Below are 25,452 nucleotides of genomic sequence, written 5' to 3' on the forward strand. Positions count from 1 at the left end.
TCAGTCAATGGAAGGGTTCATGTAAAAAAAGTTGGTTTTGTGAAATAAAATTCTGACCTGAGCTGAATCTATAATCAGAAAGTGAATTCTCCAAAGTTTGGAGGACTTTATTTGGGGTTCATAGCTTTTCATTTGAGCCACATTATCCACTCTCTCCTAGTTTACAACAGAAATTTCAAACATATTTTCCTTGGAGATGTTCAATGACATTGTAAAAAGGATAAGAAAAAAGCACTGTTCATTTGCACAGAGGAGCACCTGCATAGCTAATCCAAATGCCATGTTTAAAATACTTAGGTCAGCTCTGTCAGGAATATGCATGTGTAAGCAGGAATACGACTATTCAAGTGCTGGATTTGTTCTTCTCTGTTTCTGAAAACTAGACCCATCTTCTGAGAATGAAGATTGGGGTCCATTCCCTGCAGTCAACTCTTAGAAACATTAAGACATTCCCTTAGGCTGGCTGGGCTTTGCATTTCCATATACACTATATTCATGTTGATGTAGGGCTTTAGCCCTATGTAAAGTTTTCTTTATGCTACCAACCCACAAGACCTCCAGATCATGGCCATGAAAGTTATTCCCAAGTTAAACCCTCATCCAGAAAAAATGGCAGAATATAAACCAGTACTTAGATGTCTTCTCTTCAATTCCTTGCTGTATCTCAAGTAAACTGTAGCAAAACCACTGCAGAAGGTTTAAAGGTACGTTGCTGTTATCACAAAAACTAAGGCCTCTCTCCTAAGTGAGTGACCATCTGGAGTGAAATTCAGAATATGTACTCATTTATCCTGGCTGTCATTTCTTCTTAGCCACACAAGTCTGCCAAGAGCTCATGGACCCTGAAAGCTAATCACCTCCTTTTCCTTCCTCCAAGGATAAACCATCTTCCAACCAGAGTCTTAACAATAGCTTGTCACTTCCATAACCACTGAAAATAGTGCAAAATCCTTAGAAGAACTACATGTAAAAAAAAAACCAAACCAACATAACATATGGGGTTCTGTCCCCCTGTGCATGGACCCAGCAGGGATGTGAGCAGGAGAAACGTGCAGGGGGCTGCAGGGGTTCACCAGGGACCACAGACCATGTATGCCATTTGTGCCGTGGTTATAGAGGAGCTTTGCATTCAGCTGTGCAACGACAGCCTCTGGTGATTTTGTGCTTGTAAACTAAACCAGATCCTTATTAACAGATCTATTCTGTGAGATGGGCCACCTACCGCTAGCATTTAAGCTACACATGCACTTGCTAACTTCCTGGTGCCTCCCTTAAACTCTTTCCATCTTTTACCTCTGTTCTTCCTCACCCTCCGCTACGTCTCAGCCAGATCCTTGCTGTTTGTTCCTCTCTTTGTTTCTATTCCACATTCAGAAACTGAACAGCCACTAGGCTGAGATTTTCAAAGTACCTAGACAGCACTGGACATGTCTTTCCTAGCGATTTCAAAGAGATGCGAGTACTTTGTTCTGGCTGGCTTCTTTGAAAATCCCAAAGTAACTGATTCCTTTGCAGTCTTTTTAATTTGGGTTTGGGATTATTTTTTTTTTTTCTCCTGTGTGAGCATTTTCTCCTTTTGCCAGGGGGAAATGATGCGATTTTACAGGGATGGATAAGTAACCCGTGAGATCACAGGTAAGAAAGAAGGAGCCCTACCATGTTACAAGTGGGAAAGGATGCAACTACAAGACAAAGTGGCCAAAAAATAGGAACTAGTTAGGGACAGCCTGACATCACCCACACTCATTCTGTCCCTTCTGACTAGGACTTATGCATCAGTTAATGAGTCTCAAATAATCATATTTATCCATTATAGGTCTTTTAACTCCAGAAGTCATTTCATGCTTTTAGAGCCATCAACCCCAGTTTTAGTCCCTTTTCTCATCATGTGTAAATGTGACATGAGTCACTCACAGTCAGGTTTACCAGGTCTCAGAGAAGAGTTACACTCCTTGTGCAAAGCAAGGTCTTCTGTACAGACCTCTTCTCAGTGTGCCAGCTTAGTGCTTAGCTTACTTCACTTCAACAGTTAATGCTGTATGGAGGCAGAGTGCATATGCAACAGCTCACTGTGCTATCCCCTGCAGGAAAAAAGAAAAAAAGATTTCCACACAATTCTTCTCTCCGAGTACAATATTTCTCTGCATGTCCTTCTTGGTTTATTTTTGATTACACAGGACACACACATAAAAAGGAATTCCTGGGTCCTCCGCAGAAATCCTAGATGTTATTCTGACAATATTCCCTATTTCTGATGTTCATTTCACAGATGCAATTATTTCACTGTTCAACTGCTGCTTCTCTGGATGTGACAACTACTGAGTCCGCTGCAAATATTTAGCTATATTTTTCCAGCTTCATTGCCAAAATTTTCAGGAGAAGAGCAAGACTAAAAACAATGTTGACTTCTCCCCACCCCTGCTAACAAAAAATGCCAGACATTTTTATTTGTTTGGTAACATATGGTTTTTACCTGAGTTACCTTTTGGAAGGAATTTTGTTAAGGAACAACACTCACTAACAAGTAAACAGCCCTCTTAATACCAAAGAGAGAGAAAGCTGATGGAAACCACTGCTTCAGTCCTGCAATGTGCCAGACGGTTACATAGGAGTACAAGCCAGGTGGGGACTCCTAAATAACTTCACTGCTCCTGGCTTAATTCCTTGCAACTGACCTTTAACGATTGAAAGGACTGGGATGTTGGCATTGTCGATGCGTTCTTGGGGTCAGAGCTTGAATTCCAGCTGAAGCCAAATGGGCATTTTCGGCTGCAGGTGTTGACATAGCCCCCATGTAGAGACTGTCTTCCATAGTGCTTATTATAATACCCCAGACAAAACACCCACCGTTTTAAAATGGGCTACGGAGAGAGGACGTTCCAGACTGATAGAGGTATTTCAATTCTGGAACCAGTAAGGAACTTCAACTCCTGATTTCCCTTTGAAAACAAATCAGAGTTTGGAGTGAATCATTTTCCTGGGTCTGAGCTGAGCAGCTGCATTTGCATTACTGACATCTCCACCTCCCCAATACTCTCAAATCATGTGAGTATGTCAGAAGTGCCCAAGCTAAGTCACACTGGGTGACACTGTCCCCAAGGTGAGAGCTATGCCTTTGAGCCTACTGGCTCCCAAGAGGACAAGGAAAGTTATGGTGGAGCCTAACTCTTCAGTATTGGTCATCTTTATTGTCAACGATGCAATCTGGCAGCACTGTAGGCTCACAGCATGCTGGGCAGTATCTACAGAAACATAGCCAGTAGATAGATGGAAATTACTATTTCTATTTATTCTGTTTATTTCTATTTATTCTATTCTTATTGGACTACATCTGGAATACTATGTCCAGCTTTAGGTCCCCCAATAAAAGAAAGATTTGATAAATACAGAGATGATTGTGAGGAGGAGAGTCTGGAGAGCATACCCTACAAGAAGAGATGGAGGGAACTGAGTGTGTTTAGACTGGAGAAGAGAGGGTTTGGTGGGAACCTACTATCAGCTTTTCAGTATTATGCATTGGTTCTCAAGAAGACAAAGCAGGTGTCTTTACTGAGATACATGACAGGAGGATAGAAGAAAATGGTTATTAATTGAACAAAGGGAGGTTCTAACTTGACATAAAATGTACAAGCTGGGAGCTAGGAGCACAGGGAGAGTGCGCAGGCCAGTGTAGGCAGTTGACCAGAGACAGGTACCTGATTTATTCTCCACTTTAGTTTTATGCCCACCACTTATCACATACCCACATTCCAGCCCATTCAGAACCAATGTTTCTTTCCTGCTTTTCTAAAATTACTAAAATGCTAAAATTTGTTTAAAATATTTTTAGATTTAAGAAAAAATAAAAAGCCAAATAAGCAAAAAAAAGAAAAAATAATTATTGGAGCAAATGCTGTAGCTGCAGTTTGACCTGCAGCTGCCCAGATAATAACAAAAATCCCACACTGTAGATTACAATCATTTATGAACTAGATACAGCATACACTGGCAGCAGCACACATTTCTTCAAAGCAAAAGCTCAGCTCCTGTGCTATAGCAATGACCTACACATTAGAAAATCCTTGGGACATGGCTTTGCCATGGTCTCGCTGTGGGAATCTAGACAAGCAACTTACCCTCATGAACAGAAAGACTTTTTCAGGTGACCAAAGGCAGCAACTGGATTTTCATGAGGACAGATTGCAGTTCAGAGACAGGGATTTCTCCAGTTTCTCAACAGAGACAAACCTCCTTTACCTCAATCCCATTCTGCTCAGCAGCCTAATTTACTGTTTGTTCAAAACAGCCACAGGAGCTCTTGCCTGTCTCAAAGGAGCTCTGTGAAATCAGATTCATTAAGCCGTGTTAAGTGCCATGAGATTCTCGCATGGTAAAATTTTAGAAGTGCAGAGAGCACTGTCATCTAACAAGGGGCCTCCTCTGTCCAACAAATGTGTGATACACACTTGTGTATTATGTCGGAGAAACCCTATCTGTTCTAACACTTGTGAGATTTTTTTTTCCAAAGTGTTTCCTGTGCTCCCCAGCCCTGTAACACATTCAAACAAGCCATGTAACAGCCTCTAGGCTGTTAAGGGAAATTTTAACCAAAAACATCAGAATAAATCCTGCTGCCAGCAAAGAAATTCCTACAGGGGACAGGCAAAATGCTTGACAGGATTCAATAAATCCATATCTGAGTTTCTGAGACATATAGGTGTTACCTGCCTCACCCCATCGATCATCAGGACTCTTGAATGGCCAGAAGTATACTCAGAGACCAGATTCCCATGTTTGAATTAGCTGTACCTAATTCACTGCTCCTTGCAGAAAGGTATCAGGAAGCCATTTTCAGTGTTATAAACTAGACTGGCAATTTCCCACAAGTATTCGCCCTGTCCCCAATGCACAGAGAAGTGGAAGTGACAGGCGTGGCTCCAACGTCGTGAGAGGGACACCAGTCTGCTCTGGCACTGCCCTGGTCACTCCATTTGCTGGAGCAGCCTGTCCCTACGGAGGGACGCGGCTCACGCCGGACTTTCTGCTGTGCTCGTGTTGGGCAGCTCCTTACGCATCACCCGCCCCCCCAGCAGCTGGGTGAGAGCCGGGTTCGCTTGGGAAATGGACACTTTAGCACAGAACAGTGGCTACACTAATAAACCCAGCAGTGGGAGGGCAAATAAAGGTCTCCTGTCACTCTGGAAGCTGACTATCTCGACACACTTTGTTCACAGAGAGCTGTGCAAAGCAGTTGGTTTAGGTTGCAGATACAGAACATCCAGTCTTATTTTCAAAGGTGCTGCATATCTGCAAAACCCACTGGTTTTGACAGCAAAAAAAACAGGCTGCTACTGCTACTTAAGTGCCAACATATGGATTTCAGGCTCTAATTGCATGCACCATGGCTTGATTAAATTGCTGCCTGGAGCTTTGCCAAAATAGATTATTTCACTTAGTAAAAGCTGGATCTACACTGCAATTTTGATGCTGTAGCACACATGCCAAGGCAGCATGGAGCTGCAGTGTAGGTATGCCCCAGGTGGTTCAATCTCAGTGCTCATAACTCTGGTTCACATTGCACTGTCCTCTACTACACTGAGACACAGCAGAATACACAAAGCCTTAGACATCAGCTCCTCTCCAGAACCTGTTACCTGTGCCCTTACCTTGTTGCTCATTTAATCAGGATCTGATTTTCAGAATCAGATGTTCAGATCAGCATGGAAATGGCTGGAAAAGGGGACCATTCTGAAACTGACTGCTTCAGCACAGTGCCAGAGACCTGAGCTTTTTTGAAAAATTAGTCCCTCAAATCAAGATGTTACAATATTCCAGAAAATCCCCAACTTCAGAATTTCCAGAAGAGTGTCCTGATCTGAATTAATAACAGATACAACTTCACTGAGCTCCATGATCAGTCGCCGTTCTCAGGGATGATTGGGTCACTATCCTCTATGATTAATCAGTCTTTCTTATATTTTTTAATTTTTGGTCTGTGAAAGAGCTACTATCTGGACAGCTTTGCAGTGAAGAGCATTACAGCAAACAGCATTGCCACAGGAAAGCTTTCCCCTCCCTGTAGCAAAGGAAGCAGAATTGCAGGCAGTTTGCACAGACCCTAGAAGTACAGCGACCTCCAAGGCTCAGGGCTCCCTTGTAAAATGGGGTTGTAGTTCTGTTTCCCTGCATATGGATACTTCTGCTGCTTAGACTAAAAGAAATAAAAAAACAATAGAAAAGTTGCTATATTTGTTAAGAGTATCTTTCTGTGAGCTGAAGGCTTGACTACACAATGAAGAGCACTGCTTTAGCTAGAAAATGGACTTCTATTTTAGCCAATTTTGGGGGGCGAAATGCAGAATGTTATGTGTGCATATCTTTATTATGGTTTAGCTCAAATAAAATAATTCCTGCTAGAATAAACTGAGACAAGAATAGCAATTCCAGCCCACACGGTTCTGCAAGAAATATTCTGGAATGGCTACACGGAGGACATTCTTATTACCAAATCAAAGTGCTCTTTTTGAGTGAGGACACGTGAACCAAACCATGTGGATATGTGGGCCTGTCGTCAAAAGTTACAAAGCCACGGAGGCTTAACAATGCTCAGAGCATCCATTGCACCTTGGTGACAAAACAAGCCTCTCAGCCCACTCCATTGCTTTAAAGCTGTTCATTTAAATCACCACAATGGAAATTAAATGCCACATTTCCAGTATAAGGCAGTTTAATGCATGTTACCACCTAGCAGGGTGGTTAAGGACCCATCAGCTGTTTCCTGAGGGGCAGTAACTTGTTCAGCCACAGCACTTCCCTCCACGTGCCTACACCCACAGGCAAAACCGCAGGGCATTAGTCAAAGCCCCCTGTCAGGATACTCCTTCCAAGCAGTGTAGAAGAGGCTTTATTTTGGTTTAAACTAAAATAAACTACTGTGAGTGGTTTATTTTATAAAGACATGTTTCAGCTCCCCACATACAGGCACCTAGAGACCTGAACTGCCAGGGCATCCCTCCTGCTCTTCCCCGGTGCCCCAGAAGGACAGTAGGACATGGGTCTCCTTAGGTCCCCCGTTTCAGGTGGCCCAGGTGGTTGCGAAAGGCCCTGTGCATGTATGGTTTGACAGCAGTCTGGCCCAGACAAGAAATTACACCAGTTTACAGTGGGAGACGAGCCACAGAGAGACACTGGTCCAGTGTCTGCATTAAAGAACAGACAGAATCTAAATCTATAAAATCCCAAGATATAAATGTTGCCAAAAAGCAATAAAATTCTTTTGGCTACTTTTACCAGACTGTCTATTTTGCTACTGACATCTGAGCCTTTAAAATTTGCCTTCTTCCACAACATTTTTTTCAAAACAGTCCTCTGCCTTTGAATTCTCACAGACATAGTCTGTGGTCAGAGAAACATTTGGGGAAAATGTGAAAAATTAATTGATTGGGCAATTTTTAGTAAGTTTCCCTTAGGAATCTCAACTACACTATTGCTTTTTAGATGGTTTTGTCAGGCTGTACTCCAAGATCAGCTTTAAATTTAATTTACTGGACACCTCTTCCACTCACTAAGAGCGAACTCCAAAGTCTTCCCTTTGTCATTTAAGAAGCAATCACAGGAAAAAAATGACATAACCTTTCTTCATTTCTTTCCAGATATTATCAGGAGCTACACTTCTATGAAAGTAACACAGTAGGTTTGGGAATATTTAAGCAAGGGACATAACAACATACGAAAAAAACCCACAAAAAACAGGACTTTGGACAACATAAATAACACAAGAAGGGCAATTAGAGATTATTAAAAGTTTTTATTATTTATGAAAAGCTGTAGGTCAACATGACATTGTGCAGCACTTGAGGAGTACTAACATGCAACAAATATGCCATCTTAGGAGGACTGCAGTCAGAACAGCTCAGAAGAAAGAGTTTAAAAGAGTAAAAAGTAGGAGAGGTGCGGAATCAGAGCTTGAATAAGTGAGGTCAGAAAGTTCTGTGAAAGACCTGTACATGTATATCTGTGATATTTGCATAAAAGAGAAATTTATGTTGTCTTAGTACATTTGGTTATCAAATACAATGAGTCTTGGAGAAGATGAATCACACTATGAATAGGAAAGGCATGCAAATCCCCAGACCTTAGTAAGGAGCACAGGCTGAGACTGAAGTATATTGTCCATTTGTGTCAAATTCTCTGTTGGTTTACACAGACTCAGTTTGACGGAAATAAAAGGTCCATTACAGTCCCAGTAGAACCCTGGGAATTAATTGGGCCTCAGAACAGCTATTCTGCATATACACAGTGCACTGCTCTCACCAGAGTATGTTATCAACATCCTCTATCAACACCCTTAATCTGTGATTGTCAGAACACCTCTTACTAAAAAACACTGTTTATGCCTTTCCCTAGATTTTTCTGTCCAGTTTTATAAATACCACTCTTTAAAAACCTGTGTTCTCCCCCTTGTCTCTAGGTGGCAAATTTGCTCAGACTCTTCCAGATCCCCCAGATAAGCTATGCCTCCACCAGTGCCAAGCTGAGCGACAAATCCCGCTACGACTATTTCGCGCGGACAGTGCCCCCTGACTTCTACCAAGCTAAAGCCATGGCTGAAATCTTACGGTACTTCAACTGGACTTACGTGTCAACGGTTGCTTCAGAAGGGGACTATGGGGAGACAGGGATCGAAGCCTTTGAGCAGGAAGCTCGCCTCCGCAACATCTGCATCGCCACCTCCGAGAAAGTGGGCCGGTCCAACATCAGGAAGTCCTACGACGGCGTGATCAGAGAGCTGCTCCAGAAACCCAACGCCAGAGTGGTGGTGCTCTTCATGCGAGGCGACGACTCTCGGGAGCTCATTGCAGCTGCCAACCGCTTCAACGTTTCTTTTACCTGGATTGCCAGCGACGGATGGGGAGCGCAAGAGAGTATTGTCAAGGGCAATGAGCACATAGCTTCTGGGGCAATAACCTTGGAACTTGCTTCCCATCCAGTTAAAGAGTTTGACAAGTATTTCCAAAGCCTCAGCCCTTACAATAACAGACGGAACCCCTGGTTCAAGGACTTCTGGGAGCAAAAATTCCAGTGTAATCTCCAGAACCGAAAACCACATAAAAAGGCTTGTGACAAGCACTTCACCATCAACAGTTCCAACTACGAACAAGAATCCAAGATCATGTTTGTTGTGAACGCCGTGTATGCAATGGCGCATGCCTTGCATAAAATGCAGAGGACTCTGTGTCCAAACACCACCAAACTCTGTGATGCCATGAAGCATCTGGATGGCAGGAAGCTGTACAAAGATTATCTCCTGAAAGTAAACTTTACAGGTAATAACTTCTTTTTTGGTACATACAGAATGTCACTGTAATTAATGAAATGTTCGTCAGTCACAATAGGAGCCAGCTGAATTCCCAGTAGCACCTATTATCACAGTTCAGACCAGGGTGGTACCCAGGCAAGGCCACTCCTGTCACAAGAAGGGAGAAAGAAGGACAGGAATCCTGGTGAGAACTCTAAAAAACCAGCTCAATGCTCCTCCTGTTTCCAGCAGAAGGAATTGTTGGAGATGGCAACAGCTGGTCTTGGAAATGTTACCCTCCATCCTCTAAACTTCCACACACCAACTTCCATTTCATTCCCAGCCAGTTTGGCTTCAGCTGGGCACGTCTGGAGGCCAATGGTCATTTCACCACCTGCTACACTAGGCAACCGCCTACTATGCCTATGCGAAGATTTGGCCTTCTCTTCCTTGTTTTGTTATGAATTTACATAATAGCTGGACCATGGTCAATGGCCAACGTCCTTGCAATAGTAAAGTAATAATTCCTGCCATAGAACCAGATCAGTATAAAATACTTAAATATGTGGGATAGTACCATTACCTATGTTACAGAACTTTAGGCTTGATGACAAAGTATTAAAAATTAGATTAAACATGTGCAGGAGATTTGTGGAGAGAGAGTGGATGATCTGGCAATGATATGAGCAAACTTCATGGGGACTGGCTGTGCAGTACATGACATCTCTGTGGTTTTGCCATCACATATGGCTGAGCTTAGGCTTGTTATTAATGTTACACCATAACAAGGCTAAATAGATCTACAGAGGAAACAAGTGAAGTGTAGAGCATCATGTCTTTTTGTCATTACACGTCTAACTTTCTTCTGAAGCATCTAGGCTGAGATTGCATTTCTATGTATTATTAAACTGATATTCTCAGCTGACTGAGTTGATAGTAAGGAAACATCATGCTGTGCTTTTTATGAGAACTAGCTCCAAGAAGAACTGAAGGATAAATACGTGTATGATACAACATGCGCAGTCCCAAGAGACCGTCAATAATGGTACAACATTAATAACACTGGAAACTATGTGAAACTGTCAGATTAGAGCTTGAACTTTTCCCTTCTTTAGAGGTCTTCTCAGCATTTGATTCAGACCATCTCTAGATACTACCGACCACATCCCTAGTGCTTCTCTCACTCTCAGTGGGCTATGGCTGGTGTAGCCAAGTACTCCATTTTCTTGGGCACTTGTAGACATACTTCCCAGTGCATGCTGCACAGCTCCTTAGGACCCCTGGTTTCCCAGCATCCTGCTAGCTGACTAGCTGACTTGTTCAGAGCACATCAGGGATTCCTGCAGCCCATGTGCCTGGATTTCTTTACCATGGGAAATCAAGAAGGGGCGGATGGGACTGGTCGCTTGCTGCATCTTAACTTATCTCTCAGGAGGGGATTCAGGAGTACCCAGGATCTTGGACATGTTCTGGTAATACAGACTCGGTCACAAAGCAAAAATAATGCGAGAGCGGTTGAAAGTTGAGATGCTTCAAAACTCTCATCTGAGTGTTTCATGCAATGCAGCTGAAGCCACATGCCTGGCCTGAGCAATACAATGCTTGTGTGTGTCATGCCGTTTGGTCTGCTCCTAAAGATCGCTGCATCAGTAAGGATAGTCACATACCATGATGTATACAGATGCATAGGCAATGTATACATATCATACGTCTTGCTGTAATTGCATTTGATTTATTTATCAATTTCACAAGCAGCACAAGAATGAAACAACCTTTTAATCTTTAGACCTATGGAAAATAAGAAGCATCATTTCTCCTCCCCCTCCACACAGCACTTACTTAATACGTATAGAAACTATTTTCTCGTTTGCCTACACTTATCCTCAGAGATACTTGAATGTCTTCAAATTGTTGAAATCAAATGTTTTTTAGGAGCACAGCACTTCACAGAAGCTGGGTCCTGGCATACTGATTGCCAGGGATGGTAGTGGTGTGCAAGGTGCTTCTGCCCCTGCCAGGGAGACACTTCAGGACAGTAACAACCTACCCAAACGAGTAGGCACTTCAATAACTTAAACTTCAATTATTTTGAAACTTTTTTTGACACTCCAGGTATTTTTATGGGCTTAAATGTATACACTCTTAACAGAGACCATCTTTAGTCTGTCGTTAGACAATCCTGGTTCCAGTACATGATTCCTAATTGTTTTTCTATCGTGCGGAGATTTTTTGAGCACCCAAGCATTCTCCTACTCAACATTTATGCATAAAGTCAAAATAACCACAATTTTCTTTGACCAAAACTCCAGGAAAATTTTCATTTAGATACAGCCAGAAAAATTCATTTTCATTTTGCTGAAATATCTTTTTTACTTTTTATGAATTGGAAGTTGAAGCTGTTCGAGCTGAAAAAAAAAAATTCAAAACCTGTCATTGTGTAATTTTGAAAACAGAAGGCTCTTTTTTGAGCCAAATTAATTTGTTTTAAAATCAACATGGAAATCTTTGAAACTCTGAAGAGCTTTATTTTCAGTTAATTCTCATTTCCAATCTAAAACATTAAAAAAGCTGTCAAGTTCTTTTCCAATGGCTTTGTTCTGTATATATTGTTACTAGCTTACAGCATGATTTGCTCATCTCCTGTTTCTTTGTTATCAGTTCTTCCATTATAATGTGAATCCTTGTTTTAATGTCAGTGATTTTTTAAGCAGATGAGTGATTTTTTATGTAGTGAGAGAATCAGCAAATCTCCTATGCCTTCCTCTTTCAGAAAGGTGTGAAATTTTAATACATACAAGTCTTGTCATTGATTTCTATGGGACCCAGAATTCGCCTTTGGTCTTTTCTGGTTGAAGAAAGTCTCTGGGTGTGTTTTTAATGCAATGTCAGGTCCCTGCTGCATGGTACATTTGATCAATGATGCTCTCAAAATTTCCAGCTCCAAATCTGAGAACATATCCCCAGTGCAGAGAGAGGGTGGCATGGAAGCTACCAGCCCATCAGGTACACTGCAACCAAGTCAGGTTGGGAATTCTCTCTCTTCTTTAGCGTAGGTAGTGATCCACACCCACCAAAAGGAAGCAGGCAAGAAACAGAACAGTGATAACCTTATTCACACGCACACAAACAGCTATTTAAGCAATACCTCCTCTGCTGAAAAGCAGAGGTACAAATAGATGAGCCCTGCATGCATAAACCTGCAGCTTGCCATGAAAGAAGTCTGACAAATGGCCCTGAATGTGTTCTCCCAGTTTCCAGGAACAGGTGATGGTGCATTTCAAACACACCAGTCTGAGTAAATGATAAGGTGCATTTATGTGACTGGTGTGAGTCTGTGCAATTTTAGACACTTTCCCTGCGCACTTGAATTAGTTTTGGTCAGTCTCTGATTACGGTTAATGGAGGGGATCAGCACTTACAGAGTGTGGTTCAACCCACATGAAGTAGCCCATGTGAGATATGATTTCCCCTACATCTCTTACTATTGACTACAGATGGAGCATAGACCAACTAAGATTCTCACTTGCCATTTAGCTGAAAGCCTGCAGTGAGACTCTCAGGCACAGCAATAATGGGATCTGTAGGGAAATACTCAGGGACCAGCTAACAGCAGGGCTGGAGTAGAGGACTGGCCAGGACTTGTGCACTCTCATGCTGCCACTGCTGCTGATGTGCTGTGTGACAGGTATTTCATCAATATCTCCGGGGCCCTACTTATTTCTCCTTTTTCATTAAATTGAAATAACTCCATAGAACTGCAGTGTGGCACGAAGGCAGGGTGAGATTTCATTCCTTATTGTCTGTGAGATACACCGAGCGCACAATTTTCTTGCAAGTCAGTAAGATGTATATGACAAATGTCACGATATCCTGAATCTTTTCAGTAAGGGAGAAAAGAGATGCCTGTGCCTGATTCCCACTTCCAGTAGCAGGATCTGAGAATGCAAAGCCCAGCCCTTAGATAAATACACTCACTCCATCTCAGTGCTTGTTTGGCCTTTCAAAGAGATATAGGCTGGTTCATCTTCTTGATCTTCCCATCCTCTGCATTCTCTCCTGAGGGCACAAGTGCAGCACTTGATGTTCTGAATTGTGATGCTTTTCTGCTGATAAAGAGATGCTGGTTCAAGAGGCTGTTAGTTTGTATTACCAGAACAACAAAGAAGTGCTGAACAAAAATAAAGGGCTCCATGGGAGAGACCACATAATAAACTCACCTTCTCGCCAGCACCCAGACATTGCTTGGTGGAGGGCAGCATGTGGAGGGGACTCTCGGGAGGGCTGTGAATCCAGGGATGAACCCCAGCATGAGGCAGAGCTCCACATAACCAGAAGCCTCTCTCCCTCAGAGGAATGGAGGGGCCAGTGCAGCAACCAGCTCTGCTAACTGGTTTAGGTCCTTTAAGCCACCAGGATGACACAGAAAAGCAGTGTTATTGCCCACAGCGCTACTGCAAGCCTCACAACATTTGACATGTGCCAGGGCAGTGAACGTTAGCAGGGGTAGCGTGAAGGGGGTGTCCATTATTTGGGATAAAGTGGCAGGGTCTTGCACAGCTGTGCCCCAGATGTTGCTACCTAGTGTAGCTGCTCCTCTGGGGCGTTGGGCTCCAGGTTGGCGAGGGGTGAGGAAGGACAGCAGTGACGTTCAAGGACCAGCATTATCTCCATCTGGCCCAGGGTTGCTGATCTGGCTGTGCAGGATGACAGCCTTGTCACCCAAGGGTGCAGGACTGGGCTCCAGCTTTTCCCACTACAGTTAGCAAGGCTGATGGTATTGCAAGACTAACTCTGCCGTGAGTCTAGCGTGGGAGCGTATGGGCAGAGGGAGGTTGGATTTAGGGGTGTATGCATGTCCACCTGTCTTCTGCACCTTTCTGAATCTCTGCAGCAAATGGTAAGAGGAATTTGGCTAAAGTAGTAATCCTGGAAAACAGTTCATTAAAGATTGTAGGCAACACATATGTTTATAGTACTCCGTGTCTTTTCCTACCCCTTTCTTTCTCCACAGCTACAAGACTCATTGTCATGTCCCTCCCTGTATTATGTTCAGAAATCCAGCTCTTCTACAGCAAAGCCTACATCATCAAACCTAGCTTATACTGGGCAAAATCCTCACCTGTGGCTAACCAGAATGACTACCCAAAATGAGAAAAGGGTTGTAAGTCAGGTCTGATTTGTCTCCCTTCATCCCCTGGACTCTATGACAAAACTTTTATTCCCGCCTGGTCCTAAGTTTCTGCGTGGTTTATTTTGTTTCTTCCTCCCCACTCTGCCCCAGTCAACACTCAAATAATATGAAGTGGAAACACAAACTCGCCTTCTCATTTACTCTTGCTGGTGACTTCCATGGTGGGAACATACTTTCACAGACCATTTCCATCATAACTGTTCCACCTAAGTAGGAAAGAGCTTAAAAGTCATGGTCTGCAACAGTCAGATGTCACCTCCCTTCTGAGCACAGCAGCATTGCGTGGTCCCTGCTCTGGGATTTAGCCACAAATGTTTCCTGTCAAAAGTCCACTTGGAAGCTCAGTGTCCTGCCAGGCTTGCATGCAACACAGATCAAAAAAGGATACATCTGCGATCACAAGCAGATTATGGATGCAGAAACTTCAAAGGCCAGGTATAGATTTGCAGCAGGGAGTACCTGTCAGTAGATGTGCAGGTTCATATCCCCGGCTCTGCAGCAGGTGGTCCTGCTACTCCATCGTCTCACCCAACGAGCTCCTGCTCATCAGGTCAGATCTTCTTCACCTCCAGCACTCAAACAGTCAGCTGTAAGGTCCTCCTGGCCTTCCTTGTGATGCTTATTTGTAAAATAAACCAGAACACCGCTTTCAGCTGGAGGTAAAAATTTCATGGGCAGAAGGCATCTAATACCTTGTTAATCGTAAAAGTTTTAAAAGTGTAATTCATGATGGATTTGTGGCCAAAAAAACCAAGGAAAATGTAGGGTGAATTCCCCAAGATATTTATTTAGAATATACATGAAAAAGATGTGTAGGTTTTATTGGAAAAATTACTGCCTTTTTCCTGGGACCACGAATGTATCATAGCATTTAAAACCTCGAGAGCAGCTAAGGGACAGTCTCTGAAAGTACACTTGAGACTTGCTATTTCAGAGCAGAGAAACAGTTGAACATGCACAGTATTTTCCCATATTTCTCTCCGTATTAGTGTTACATTGGTATATACACAAACAGAGCTCTAGCGAGATTTTGACAGCCTGGTTTTCCTGATGACACCCTCTACTTTCTTCTTCCTCCAACTGCCGCTTTGCAGACCTGGCTGCTGGTGGGGATCTGCAGTTCCTTTCCTTGGGGCAAATTTACCTCTCCAAGAGGTTCCTGGGCAGAAATCTCTGCTTAGCCTTCCTGAAGCTTTTAATATGTGTATATATTCATATATTTATGTACTTTGTTTATGTACATGCATATTTTCATACATATATATTTCATTGTGTATAATATAGATTCATAATATATAGAATTGTAAAGTTAAAGAATAAATCGGGTTGCAAGGGCCCTTAGGAGGTCTCTAGTCCAATATCCTGCTGAAACCAGGGGCAGCTGCGTAATCAGACCAAGTTGCTCGGGGCTTTATAGATGTAAACTGGCTAAAATTGAAATACTATGGAACCTTTTCATCCTCTAGTTTAGGTTTGAGGTGTCACAATGGCAAACAATCTGATCTGTACTCTGGATGTGTTGTGTGTCACACACTGCACCGTGTAAACTAAATACTTGGGCTGGCAGCAGGACACAGACATCGTCATCTCTAGGGCACAACTTCCAAATAAAATTTTCATTAAAACTTCTTTTGCCATGATGGCAGGTCAGTGACCTACCTGTTAATGATGTCTGTTATCTAGCCAGAGACCATCATAAAATGGTGCCTTTTTATGCTTTCATTTGGTACTAATTAACAGTAATTAGCCTGAGTGAGTAGGAGCAGAGGTTGAATTGTGTTCTTACCTCTTGAGATAAGCTCCGGCAGCAGAAGCCAAGGTGTGCTGGACCACTGTTTCCCATCTAACTTGGGAGCAAGGTACTTCTGCCTGCTGCCACCACTCTTCTGCCTGACCTGGGTGCTGAGCTCCCATAGACAAAAAGACGGGAAATGCAGCATTAGCAGGACACAGAGCAGCAACAACTTTTCTTCATAGTCCTCAGGAAGATTCTGGAAGTGTGTCACCTTTGGCCCTTACCCAGGTGGATGCCATTCCTGGAAAGTCTGCAGAAACCACAGGCCAGCAATGGCCTCAAACTTGTTATAGCAGCATATTTAGGTGAAAGTGCTTTGACATCCCTAAAATAGCAAATAGCTCTCCATCTCAGTTTCCTTTACCTGAATATTTATACAATGCACCACTTCAGCTGAGCTATGAAAAACTGAACATAAAGTTATATAGTCTGTGCCTTGTATGTAATTTACAGTCAGCTGCTTTTGTCATATTGATAATGTAGCCTTTAGGCATCTTAGATATCTCTAGAGTACGCAGCGCCTGTGCGGGTGTGTAAATGAGGATGAGATTAGACACCCTGTGTTTACGGAGAAACACATGACTGAAAAACTGAGCAATGATTTTATTTCAGATCACATATTTGAGAGACAGAAGGCTCAGTAACCTAATTTCTCTAAATCACAGACTTCTGTGTTTGCCTGCTGCCTGTTTTATAATAGTAATTATTTCATCTTTTGTTTTGCTGGCAAATGTCATGTGAATCCCAAACACTGAGGGTCTGAACAGTCAAAGTGCTTGGAGAAGCAGGAAGAGTCGTACAGCCTTTTCATCACCCAACCATGCACACTCACTTCTCCAGTCCCACTGGTCCTTACAATAGGGGAACAACTCAGGACATACCATGGGATTATATTCTTATTCTTCATGCAGATTTACCTGTGAGAGACATCCACACATAACCAAAAAGACATCAGGTCTGCTTCTTTCTCTTTGTGACCTGGAAGGACAAGATATCATGTGAGAAAAGGCTTTGGTTCAGGAGTCCTACCCCTTACATTTTAGCATCTAATTTGGCTCTGAAAAGCCAATGGGAGGACCAGATTCTTCTCTGTTACCTGCAATGGAAGAGCACTTTAGCACTTCCAGAACTGATCTCAACTAGTCTCACTTGCATGCTGGGGAGCTATTTTAGGGGCTGAAAAAGGCAGAGGCTGTGCTCAGAACATGACCACAGCAGAGTTAATGAGGATGAGGACAAGGACATGAGAAGGAGATTGCATAGGGACACACTGGCACAGTGTGATACATTGGGAAAATAAATTACTCTTTTGAGTAATCCAGGTGTGTCCTGAACTTCCAGTGAGTCCCCGAGAAAACTGGTCTTTTCAAAAGGTGATGAGGAAAACTACAGAAAGTCACAAACCCAGATGTCTAATCCCAAAGATAAGTAAATGTTATGTTATTTTTACTAAACCGCTATTTTTCTTGGCAGCTAATAATTATACAAGAAAGGCAGAACTGAAAGCATAATCTGTAGAAAAGTATCTTTTCTCTCGAAATAACCTTAATATCACTACACTCCTGGAAGACAAGTTTGCTTCATCCAGTAGAGCACAGTGCAAAGATATTCCCAGGTTAACACTGACTAAATGGGAACTGGTACCAAACCAGTAGAGCTGCATTAACATGCCACTAACATTCATCCCAGCTTGGTGCTGCAATCTAGACATGGATCTTGGTCTGAATCCTGCATCACTTCCACGTAGCGTGTTTCCAGGCAAACCTGTCACAAGATGACTGCTATACTTGTAGTTGTTAAACTGCAGCCCAGATGAGCATGTGAATCTATTTCAGCTTTCTGCCTGAACTATTCCCTTCCAGCTTGTCTGGCCCATTTCTGGCTCCCAGTGCAGAAAAAAGCAGCTCAGTGACACAGTCGTGTTTCTCTATCTAAAAGCAAGAAAGGAACTCAACCCAACCTCTGAACATCCCTTGTGTAAATTTTTGCACTAACACAGATTTTTCCCAAATATTCACAGCCTTTCCCTTTGTGCAGGTGGTCTCATGAATCAAAAGAAGTACTTAAGGCAAAAGTTTCAGAGGAATGGCTGAAAGGATTTCCTACCACATATTCACCTTTCTTATTGATTCAAGTGTTAGTATTTTTATTAAAAAAATTACTGAGGCCAGTAGTTCACACCTACCTTCTAAAAGAGAATTTAAAAAGCAATCAGCTCTGGACTTTCATGGAGCAGAAACTCCTTTTACATATGAGTACTCTTCACAAACTGACCTTCTACCCAATTCCTGTCAACTGCAAACTGGATGGACCTGGCAGACAAATGTGTTAAAGGGTGACTTTCTTTTATTTCCTCATCTGTTAGAGCTATGCATCTAAATACCTCTAAAAGCATCTCAGAAAACCTCTGCTTTGGCATCACTGCAATATTTATGGCTATTTTGTTAGCAGATACAGAATATAATGTAAAGAGATATTTCATTGCTGTTATCTGAGTGAGTCATTTCCTTTTGTTTCCTTCTTCCTGCCATGAAAGTGAATTTTGTCTGAGGATATAAGTGAATACAAAGAATACTTAAATTCTCCAAGGCAGGGGGAACAACACACATATTCATGCACAAGGGTATCAGAAGCAGAGAAACTTCTAACAAAAATGTCCACAAAATCCTAGCTGTAGCACAGCTTAGGCACAAGAACAATCCTTTGATTTGCTTTCTCACCTCTTGCTCCAGCCATGGAGCAGTAAATCAACATCAACTCACCTGCTCACTGTTGGGATGCAAAGGGGTTTAGCACTAAGCCAGAAATGACAATATCTCCAAATATAAGTCCTTAAACTTAAGGCATGTAAATCATAAAATAATTACCAAGACCATTAAGTTGGCTTGTAGGGTCTCCACACCAAAACTCACTATCTCCTTAGGGCATTGGAAGAACAGCACAGAGCCAAAAGCAGTGGTGAGGTGAATGGTGGTTGCAAACACCCAGTAAATAGAAAGCAGCAGTTAATGTACCTCACAGTCTGAAGGTCCCTGCCCCCTCAATCTTACATCCACTTTTCATCTCCTGCAGTTTTGCTGTTCTTGTTACAAGCCCATCTTTCTACTTGCCAATATATGAATCATCTCATCTTTTCTAGACTAATGACACATATATATCTAGCACTTTTCCTACAGAAGAAATTCAAGAGTATTTCTGAAGGCTGAGAGATATTCACTTTCTAAATGTGTATGTGCAATTGCTCCTCAATTCAATAAAGGTTTCATGCAGTACATTTTTCTGTTTGCTGCTATACACAGATTCCAGACAATTTGATGGACAACGGAATAAGCTAATGCAGCAATTCCTTTGTACGTATGAAATATTTACCACTTCTGCGGCTGAAATATGAGGCTCAGCTAAGAAAACACAGTAGTTTTAGCCAGGGAAGGAATTGCATCATGCTCAGTGGAAACAGGGAAACTATTAGTGTGAGAAAGATGAGCGAAGCACAGCCTTGAAAAAAGTCCTCACACAGAAGGTATGTGCCACAGAAATCCTGTGTAACTCTGTAGCTGAAAGCACATGGACTTTCAGGGTGGACTGTGATTCCTAATGGCTGCACCTGACATCACTTTGACTCCATGACTCAGCATCAACCACACTGGTGTATGGGAAGTTTGGATCAGAAAACACATACATGTGCACACACACATGCTCACAAGAGCACTCACTCACTGTTATTTACAATTCGGATTTACTTAACCCAATTCTACAGTAAAAGATAATACTTGATGTATGATTGTTGACTTTGCATTGGCAAAAAGTGAACAGCAATCAAAAAGCAGTGATCTTTTTCTACTGAAGAGGAGGAAGAACCTCCTGGTGTTTAGGTAGCAGCACTGATGAGTTGCAGCATCCATAACCAGGGAGCAGTCCCAGAGTGATTCTTCTCTCAGTTTTCCCTTTGTTCCTTTTCTTGCAGAGGACCTTACCAACCTTGTAGCTTCTTATCTTTTTTATGTTTTCACCATACACTGGATGTTTTGCATATGCTGTATACATGTTCTTTCTGTTGATTATGCCCCAAAAACAATCCCCCCTTGTTGTCAAGTTTGAATTTCTTTAGTTATCGGTAGCTAACTCTTAGTATGTAGCTCTGAAGCCTCAAGTATCTTCCTGTGCTTCTGCTACAGAACTGGCCCACTCTCTTCCTGTGGGAACACTTTCTCTGTGGCTCCTTATCCTTTACAGTAGGTCTTAAATTTGCTACAAAACACCAGAAAATGCTTGATCATAAGCAGAACTGTATGGGATCAGATTGCTGGACTCTTCTAGTCTAAGCAGCAATGACATAGTTGCCCCTGACAGCAGAAGGTTGTGCTCTTGAGGTCCCTTCCAAGTCTATTCCTTTGACATAAGTAACAACACATCGTGTGCCCCTATAAATATTTTTTACCTATACTTTCTCTGAATGTAGAGGTTTTCCACAGTATTTATCAATGGCCCTGATGGATGGAGCAGCTGATCACTGCTCCAAGATCTTGATGCCAGCTCGGGAGCAGAGATTGGCCTGCTGTGCCAGGACAGATCTCCACCAGACAGTGGCAAATAAGACACTGTATGAAACTGCTATTGGGAACTGACAAAAAATGTGCTGAAAAAGTTTGTTACACTTCCTGTATTACATTTGCACATATATTTGTATAAATAGCTAATGGCTAGTTAATGGTCCAGTAACTGAAAGAATAAAAAGCCCATCTTTAAAGGCTCTTTAGAGAAGAAAATATCTCAAGTCAGATGAAGGTTTGAGGCAGTGCTGTTAATGTCCTTTCTAGATCTCTGAAACACTTTATCAGTCTAAGCCTATCAATGTGTCTCTGCTTCCACCATTAAACAGGCAAATAAATCAACATTTTCTTTTTACGTTTTCCCCTGAGGTCCAGTGATTGCTGTTGCTGTTTCTGAACTGATTCAGTGGAGCAAAACATTAGCAAAAATGATTCTATGCTCTCAGCTTTATCTTTTCTTCCTGAGAGCAGAAGAATTTGCAAGTATTAATAAGACATGCAGCTTGCATGTTGTAGGGTAGTGCATGCCAATGAACACTGATGATGTTGGAAGAGGTGACGTGCTACCTTTGCACCTGGTGTGTGATATGCATGAATAACCTTAAAAGCTAGGAGTTCTTATCCTTTATCTCACTATCTTCACTGAAATTCATTGTTGTGAGTAGCTCACCTTCACCTCTCGATTGGCTGACTCAGCGTTTGGTCATATATGAGATATACTGTATTAAATATTCACTTAACCTGTCATTTTAGTAGATGTGCATTTCTAGCCATCACATTGTTGTATGGAAATGAGTAAAAAGAAAATCCAGACTCAAACCTTTACAAAGGAAGATGAGTCACATTTAATGTGTGTGGTGGGCCTTACTGAAAGCATTAGTTGTATGATTTCTCCATCAGTGGCCAAAATTCAAGCCAGCCAGCTTTCATAACTTCTTTGACGCAACTCACTTTGTAGTCTAGTAACTGGAGAACTATCAATGGAGGAAGCTACCCACCTTCCTGATGGCAACTCCTTATAGCCAGAGCCCACCTTTGGAGGTGTCTATTTCTCTCCACTGCCTATAGGAGCTCTGTAAGAAAACTACACTCCCAATATAGACACTCTAATTACATTTTGGTTAAAGAAATTTACAACACTTTTTTCATGCACATATTATATTCACAGAGAAAACTGATCCACTCCAGAATCTTACGCCATAAGATGTGTGAAACATTTACATTTCCAGCTGAACTCTGAGCCTCCTTTGTCTTCCACCAACATTATTTCAGGTGTGCCAAATACTATAACTGAGCTGCATAATAAGTCTGAGCATAAAGGTTCCTCTGTCTGTTTCACTGTAGCATTGTTTCTTCATTCCGGCTCTGAGCATCCCGCAACTCCTTTTTTTCCACAAAATGTTCAATAAATTTGAGCTTCCGTTATTTCAAAAATATGTTCTCCTTAGAATTCACTACTTATGGTTTTATTTTCCTACTGGAAATACAATTTCATTTTGCAAATCACCTCATTATTAGCAATTTCTAGGGTGATTGCTGAGAGTTTTCAGTAGCTTCTCAACAAAAGTAATAGCATAGAGTCATAAGATTTGTAGGAAGAGGCAATACCTTTATTAGACTGCCCACATACCTGGAAAAAACAGAGAAGCTTTTGGCATAACATCTCTTTGCCATATCTTGTTTTGCATCTTGATCAGATCTTGTGTTTCTAAACTATATACTTTTAAAGAAGCGAACAAAAAGCTCTCAGCAATTACTCTGCAAATGGATAGTAATGAGGCTGTTTGCAAAGTGAAATTGTGTTTCCAGGAGGAAATAAAAACCTGATCTACTGAATTCCAAGCAGAGCTGTTCCTTCAAAATAATTGAAGGTCAAATTTATTGAGCAATGTTTCTGATGACCTAATGAAGTGACCTTGTGCCTGAAAGCTTGTGCACTTATTCCATCTGTAGACTAGTCTAATAAAAAATACTGCCTTTCTTATGGGCTTGAAGTTTCTTGACTCTTAGACCATCACAGCTACAGTATTACTACCACTAAATAAAAGTATTGCACTATAAGTAATTAAATCTATGTCAACCCACCTGATTTGGGAGTGTCTTCATATCACGTCAATTAGGAAATAGCAGCTAGAGGGTCTATTTCATGGTTCATTTGGTTCTGATCTCTAAGGGCAAACTATCTAACTAAATTATTCAGAGCACTGTCTGGAAACACCTCTCTAATCCTCAAGTCCCCACAGAGGAGAGAATGTTTTAACCAACTTCCTTTAATATCTTAATAACTGAATCCATTCATACTTCCTTCAGGCTGACAAAGAAGAACAAAAAAATATTATAAGGTATTCAACGCTTCCTTAGCCATCAGCTACTATATGCAGTCTGGGGGTGGAATTAGCACACTATGGAACGGTGCCTCCAAAAAGAGAAAGATTCATGCCCCTGTGACATAACTGAGTCCCTCACTTAGTACAAAAGTGAATTTTAGCAAAATTAAAACACAGCTTCAACCTCTTTCAGCTGCACCCTGGAGTTACTGAGAAGAGAGGGGTAAGGCAAAGCACCAGTTCCCAGCACTGACGTTAAATGGGAATGTCCCTCACCCAGAAGTCCAAATCGGACACAGGGAACTCATAACCCTGGGACAGGCAGAAAGTTCCAACCAAAATCTCAAGCTCTGAAAGCAATGTTAATGTTCAGCAACTGGCAGATAACTCACCAGCCAACTCATTTTTTCCTTAGACCAAAATATTTCAAGAGGTACCAAAGGCCAGCCCAGAACTTATAGTTCCAGCTCCCGAGCTTTTGTGTTGTCACCTTAACAGTGGTCATAATTCTTCATAATGGGAATGGGTTCCCCTTGCTTCTGTTTACAAAATAACTAGTTGGCCTGAGGGAGGAGTTAGGCAGTTTAAAGTCAGGGTTTAATTTCCTTTGTAATTGCAAGATGATTGCTAGTATAAATTACCTTGCATGCATTTTGCCTCTTGTGTCAGCCATTTCCTAAAGTGGATAATCTTAAATTAAAAGAATGGTATCAATTGAAAGGCATTGCTATGTTGGAATCTCACAAACCATTCGTATCAATTATCAACCTAGCAGACTTATTAAAAAAAGAAAAACACCTTGGATGCTTGTCCATGAATGTTTGATTTATTTTGAACTTAGACTAATGAAACCATAACTAAAAAAACTTGAAGAAATTTTCTTAATTTCAGGGGATATGTTTTGTATTTTTAAGGCGAAATATAATGACTGCAAAACATTTACATGTTTTCTGCCTTCCATGTCTCAAAATCCAAATCCTTTAAGATATCAGAAATTCCCTTTTTAATTCCTTAAATTTCCTTAACAAAATGACAGTGATTTCATAATTTCTTTGATGAAGGTTTGTAACTTAGTATCTATCTATCTATCTAGTTCATTCTCCCCAAGTCCTAAAGACCACACATATGCCTAAGGGCCACACAAGCAAGAGGACAACACACACCTGAAAATGTAAAACATTATGCTTGAGGCAAGCATTTCACAAGCAAGTTAGCTAGGGAGTTCTCTGTTCAGCCAGGCTGAGGATAATGACAAGCTGAATGAATTCTGATCTTTCGGACCCTTCTTAGTTTATTTTGCCAGCATCCACATCACTTTTCTCCCGGACTGTTCTCTCTGATAGCCTCCGCCGCAGTCACAGCAGCCTGTGCAGACAGCTTGCTGGAGACACCCCTTCGCAGGTACATTGCGGAGAGCTTGTACAAGCTGCTATCGCTTGGCGCTCCAGCTGTGAGCCTTTCTGTTCCAAATATCGGTGATATTCATCTCACTTCAGATGATACCTACATTGTAGATGTATTTTAGCTAGTTGCTCTCATTGTGGTCAGCAGAAAAAAAAAAACAGGTACAGTTCAGTTGAGCTATCCTAGATACCTAACCTAAGGTGAACCCCAGAAATACCCATTCTTTTTTGTAGGACAGAAGCTTGGGATAACTAACTCATGTGCAGATACCTGTGTGATAGATCTTTGCAACTAGGCCTGGGGAAATGTTTCTGTTTCTGACTACTGCAAATGCTGTGGGAGTCTATGACATGTGTTGAAATTCCCCACAGCAAGTTTCTAACCTGAGAGACACCATAGAGCTGAATGGAAAATCTGTAGACAACAGATAGGAAAATTACATTTGTAGAAGACTAATCAGTCTCACTCATTTCTTGAGTGAGAAGAAGCAATACCGCATATGACCCAAACACATCCAGAAACGATGGTGCAGAGGTTAAAACTGACTACTTGTCTCTGTGAAATCTGATATTTTAAGCCCGTTCATTATTTATTAATTGTGGAGAGGTATGATCTAGTGACACTTCACTCTGAGCTTTCTGTATACTAAATTTTAAATTGCCAAATTTCAACGTCCCTTCTACCGATCAGGTGTGAAAACAGCTGCGTTATGCTGAGATGGAAACAAGAGTGGGTGTATCAGGTCTCCATTACTTGGTCTGAATGTTTAGCCAAGCAGAAATAAGTCACTTTTTGACCTCAACAAACCATATCTAGCTGACAATAAAAGAAAAAGAAAAGATATATGCATTCTCAGGGTCCTTTGTGATACTTTTCAAGATAAGGCATCCTACACGCAGATGAGCCCG

General features: G+C 41.8%; 1 protein-coding gene across 5 annotated transcripts in view; it reads left to right on the forward strand.

Moving 5' to 3' along the window:
* The window catches only part of GRM3 (glutamate metabotropic receptor 3), a 107,817-nt gene that overhangs the window by 65,996 nt on the left and 16,369 nt on the right, over positions 1–25,452 (forward strand). For all 5 annotated transcript variants that reach the window (XM_052790506.1, XM_052790508.1, XM_052790507.1 and 2 more), the window contains one exon: positions 8,450–9,305. In XM_052790506.1, coding sequence (XP_052646466.1) covers positions 8,450–9,305 — 856 coding nt within the window. The remainder of the gene's footprint in view (positions 1–8,449; positions 9,306–25,452) is intronic.

The sequence above is a fragment of the Harpia harpyja genome, chromosome 6, assembly GCF_026419915.1.
Source record: "Harpia harpyja isolate bHarHar1 chromosome 6, bHarHar1 primary haplotype, whole genome shotgun sequence".
Taxonomy (NCBI): domain Eukaryota; kingdom Metazoa; phylum Chordata; class Aves; order Accipitriformes; family Accipitridae; genus Harpia; species Harpia harpyja.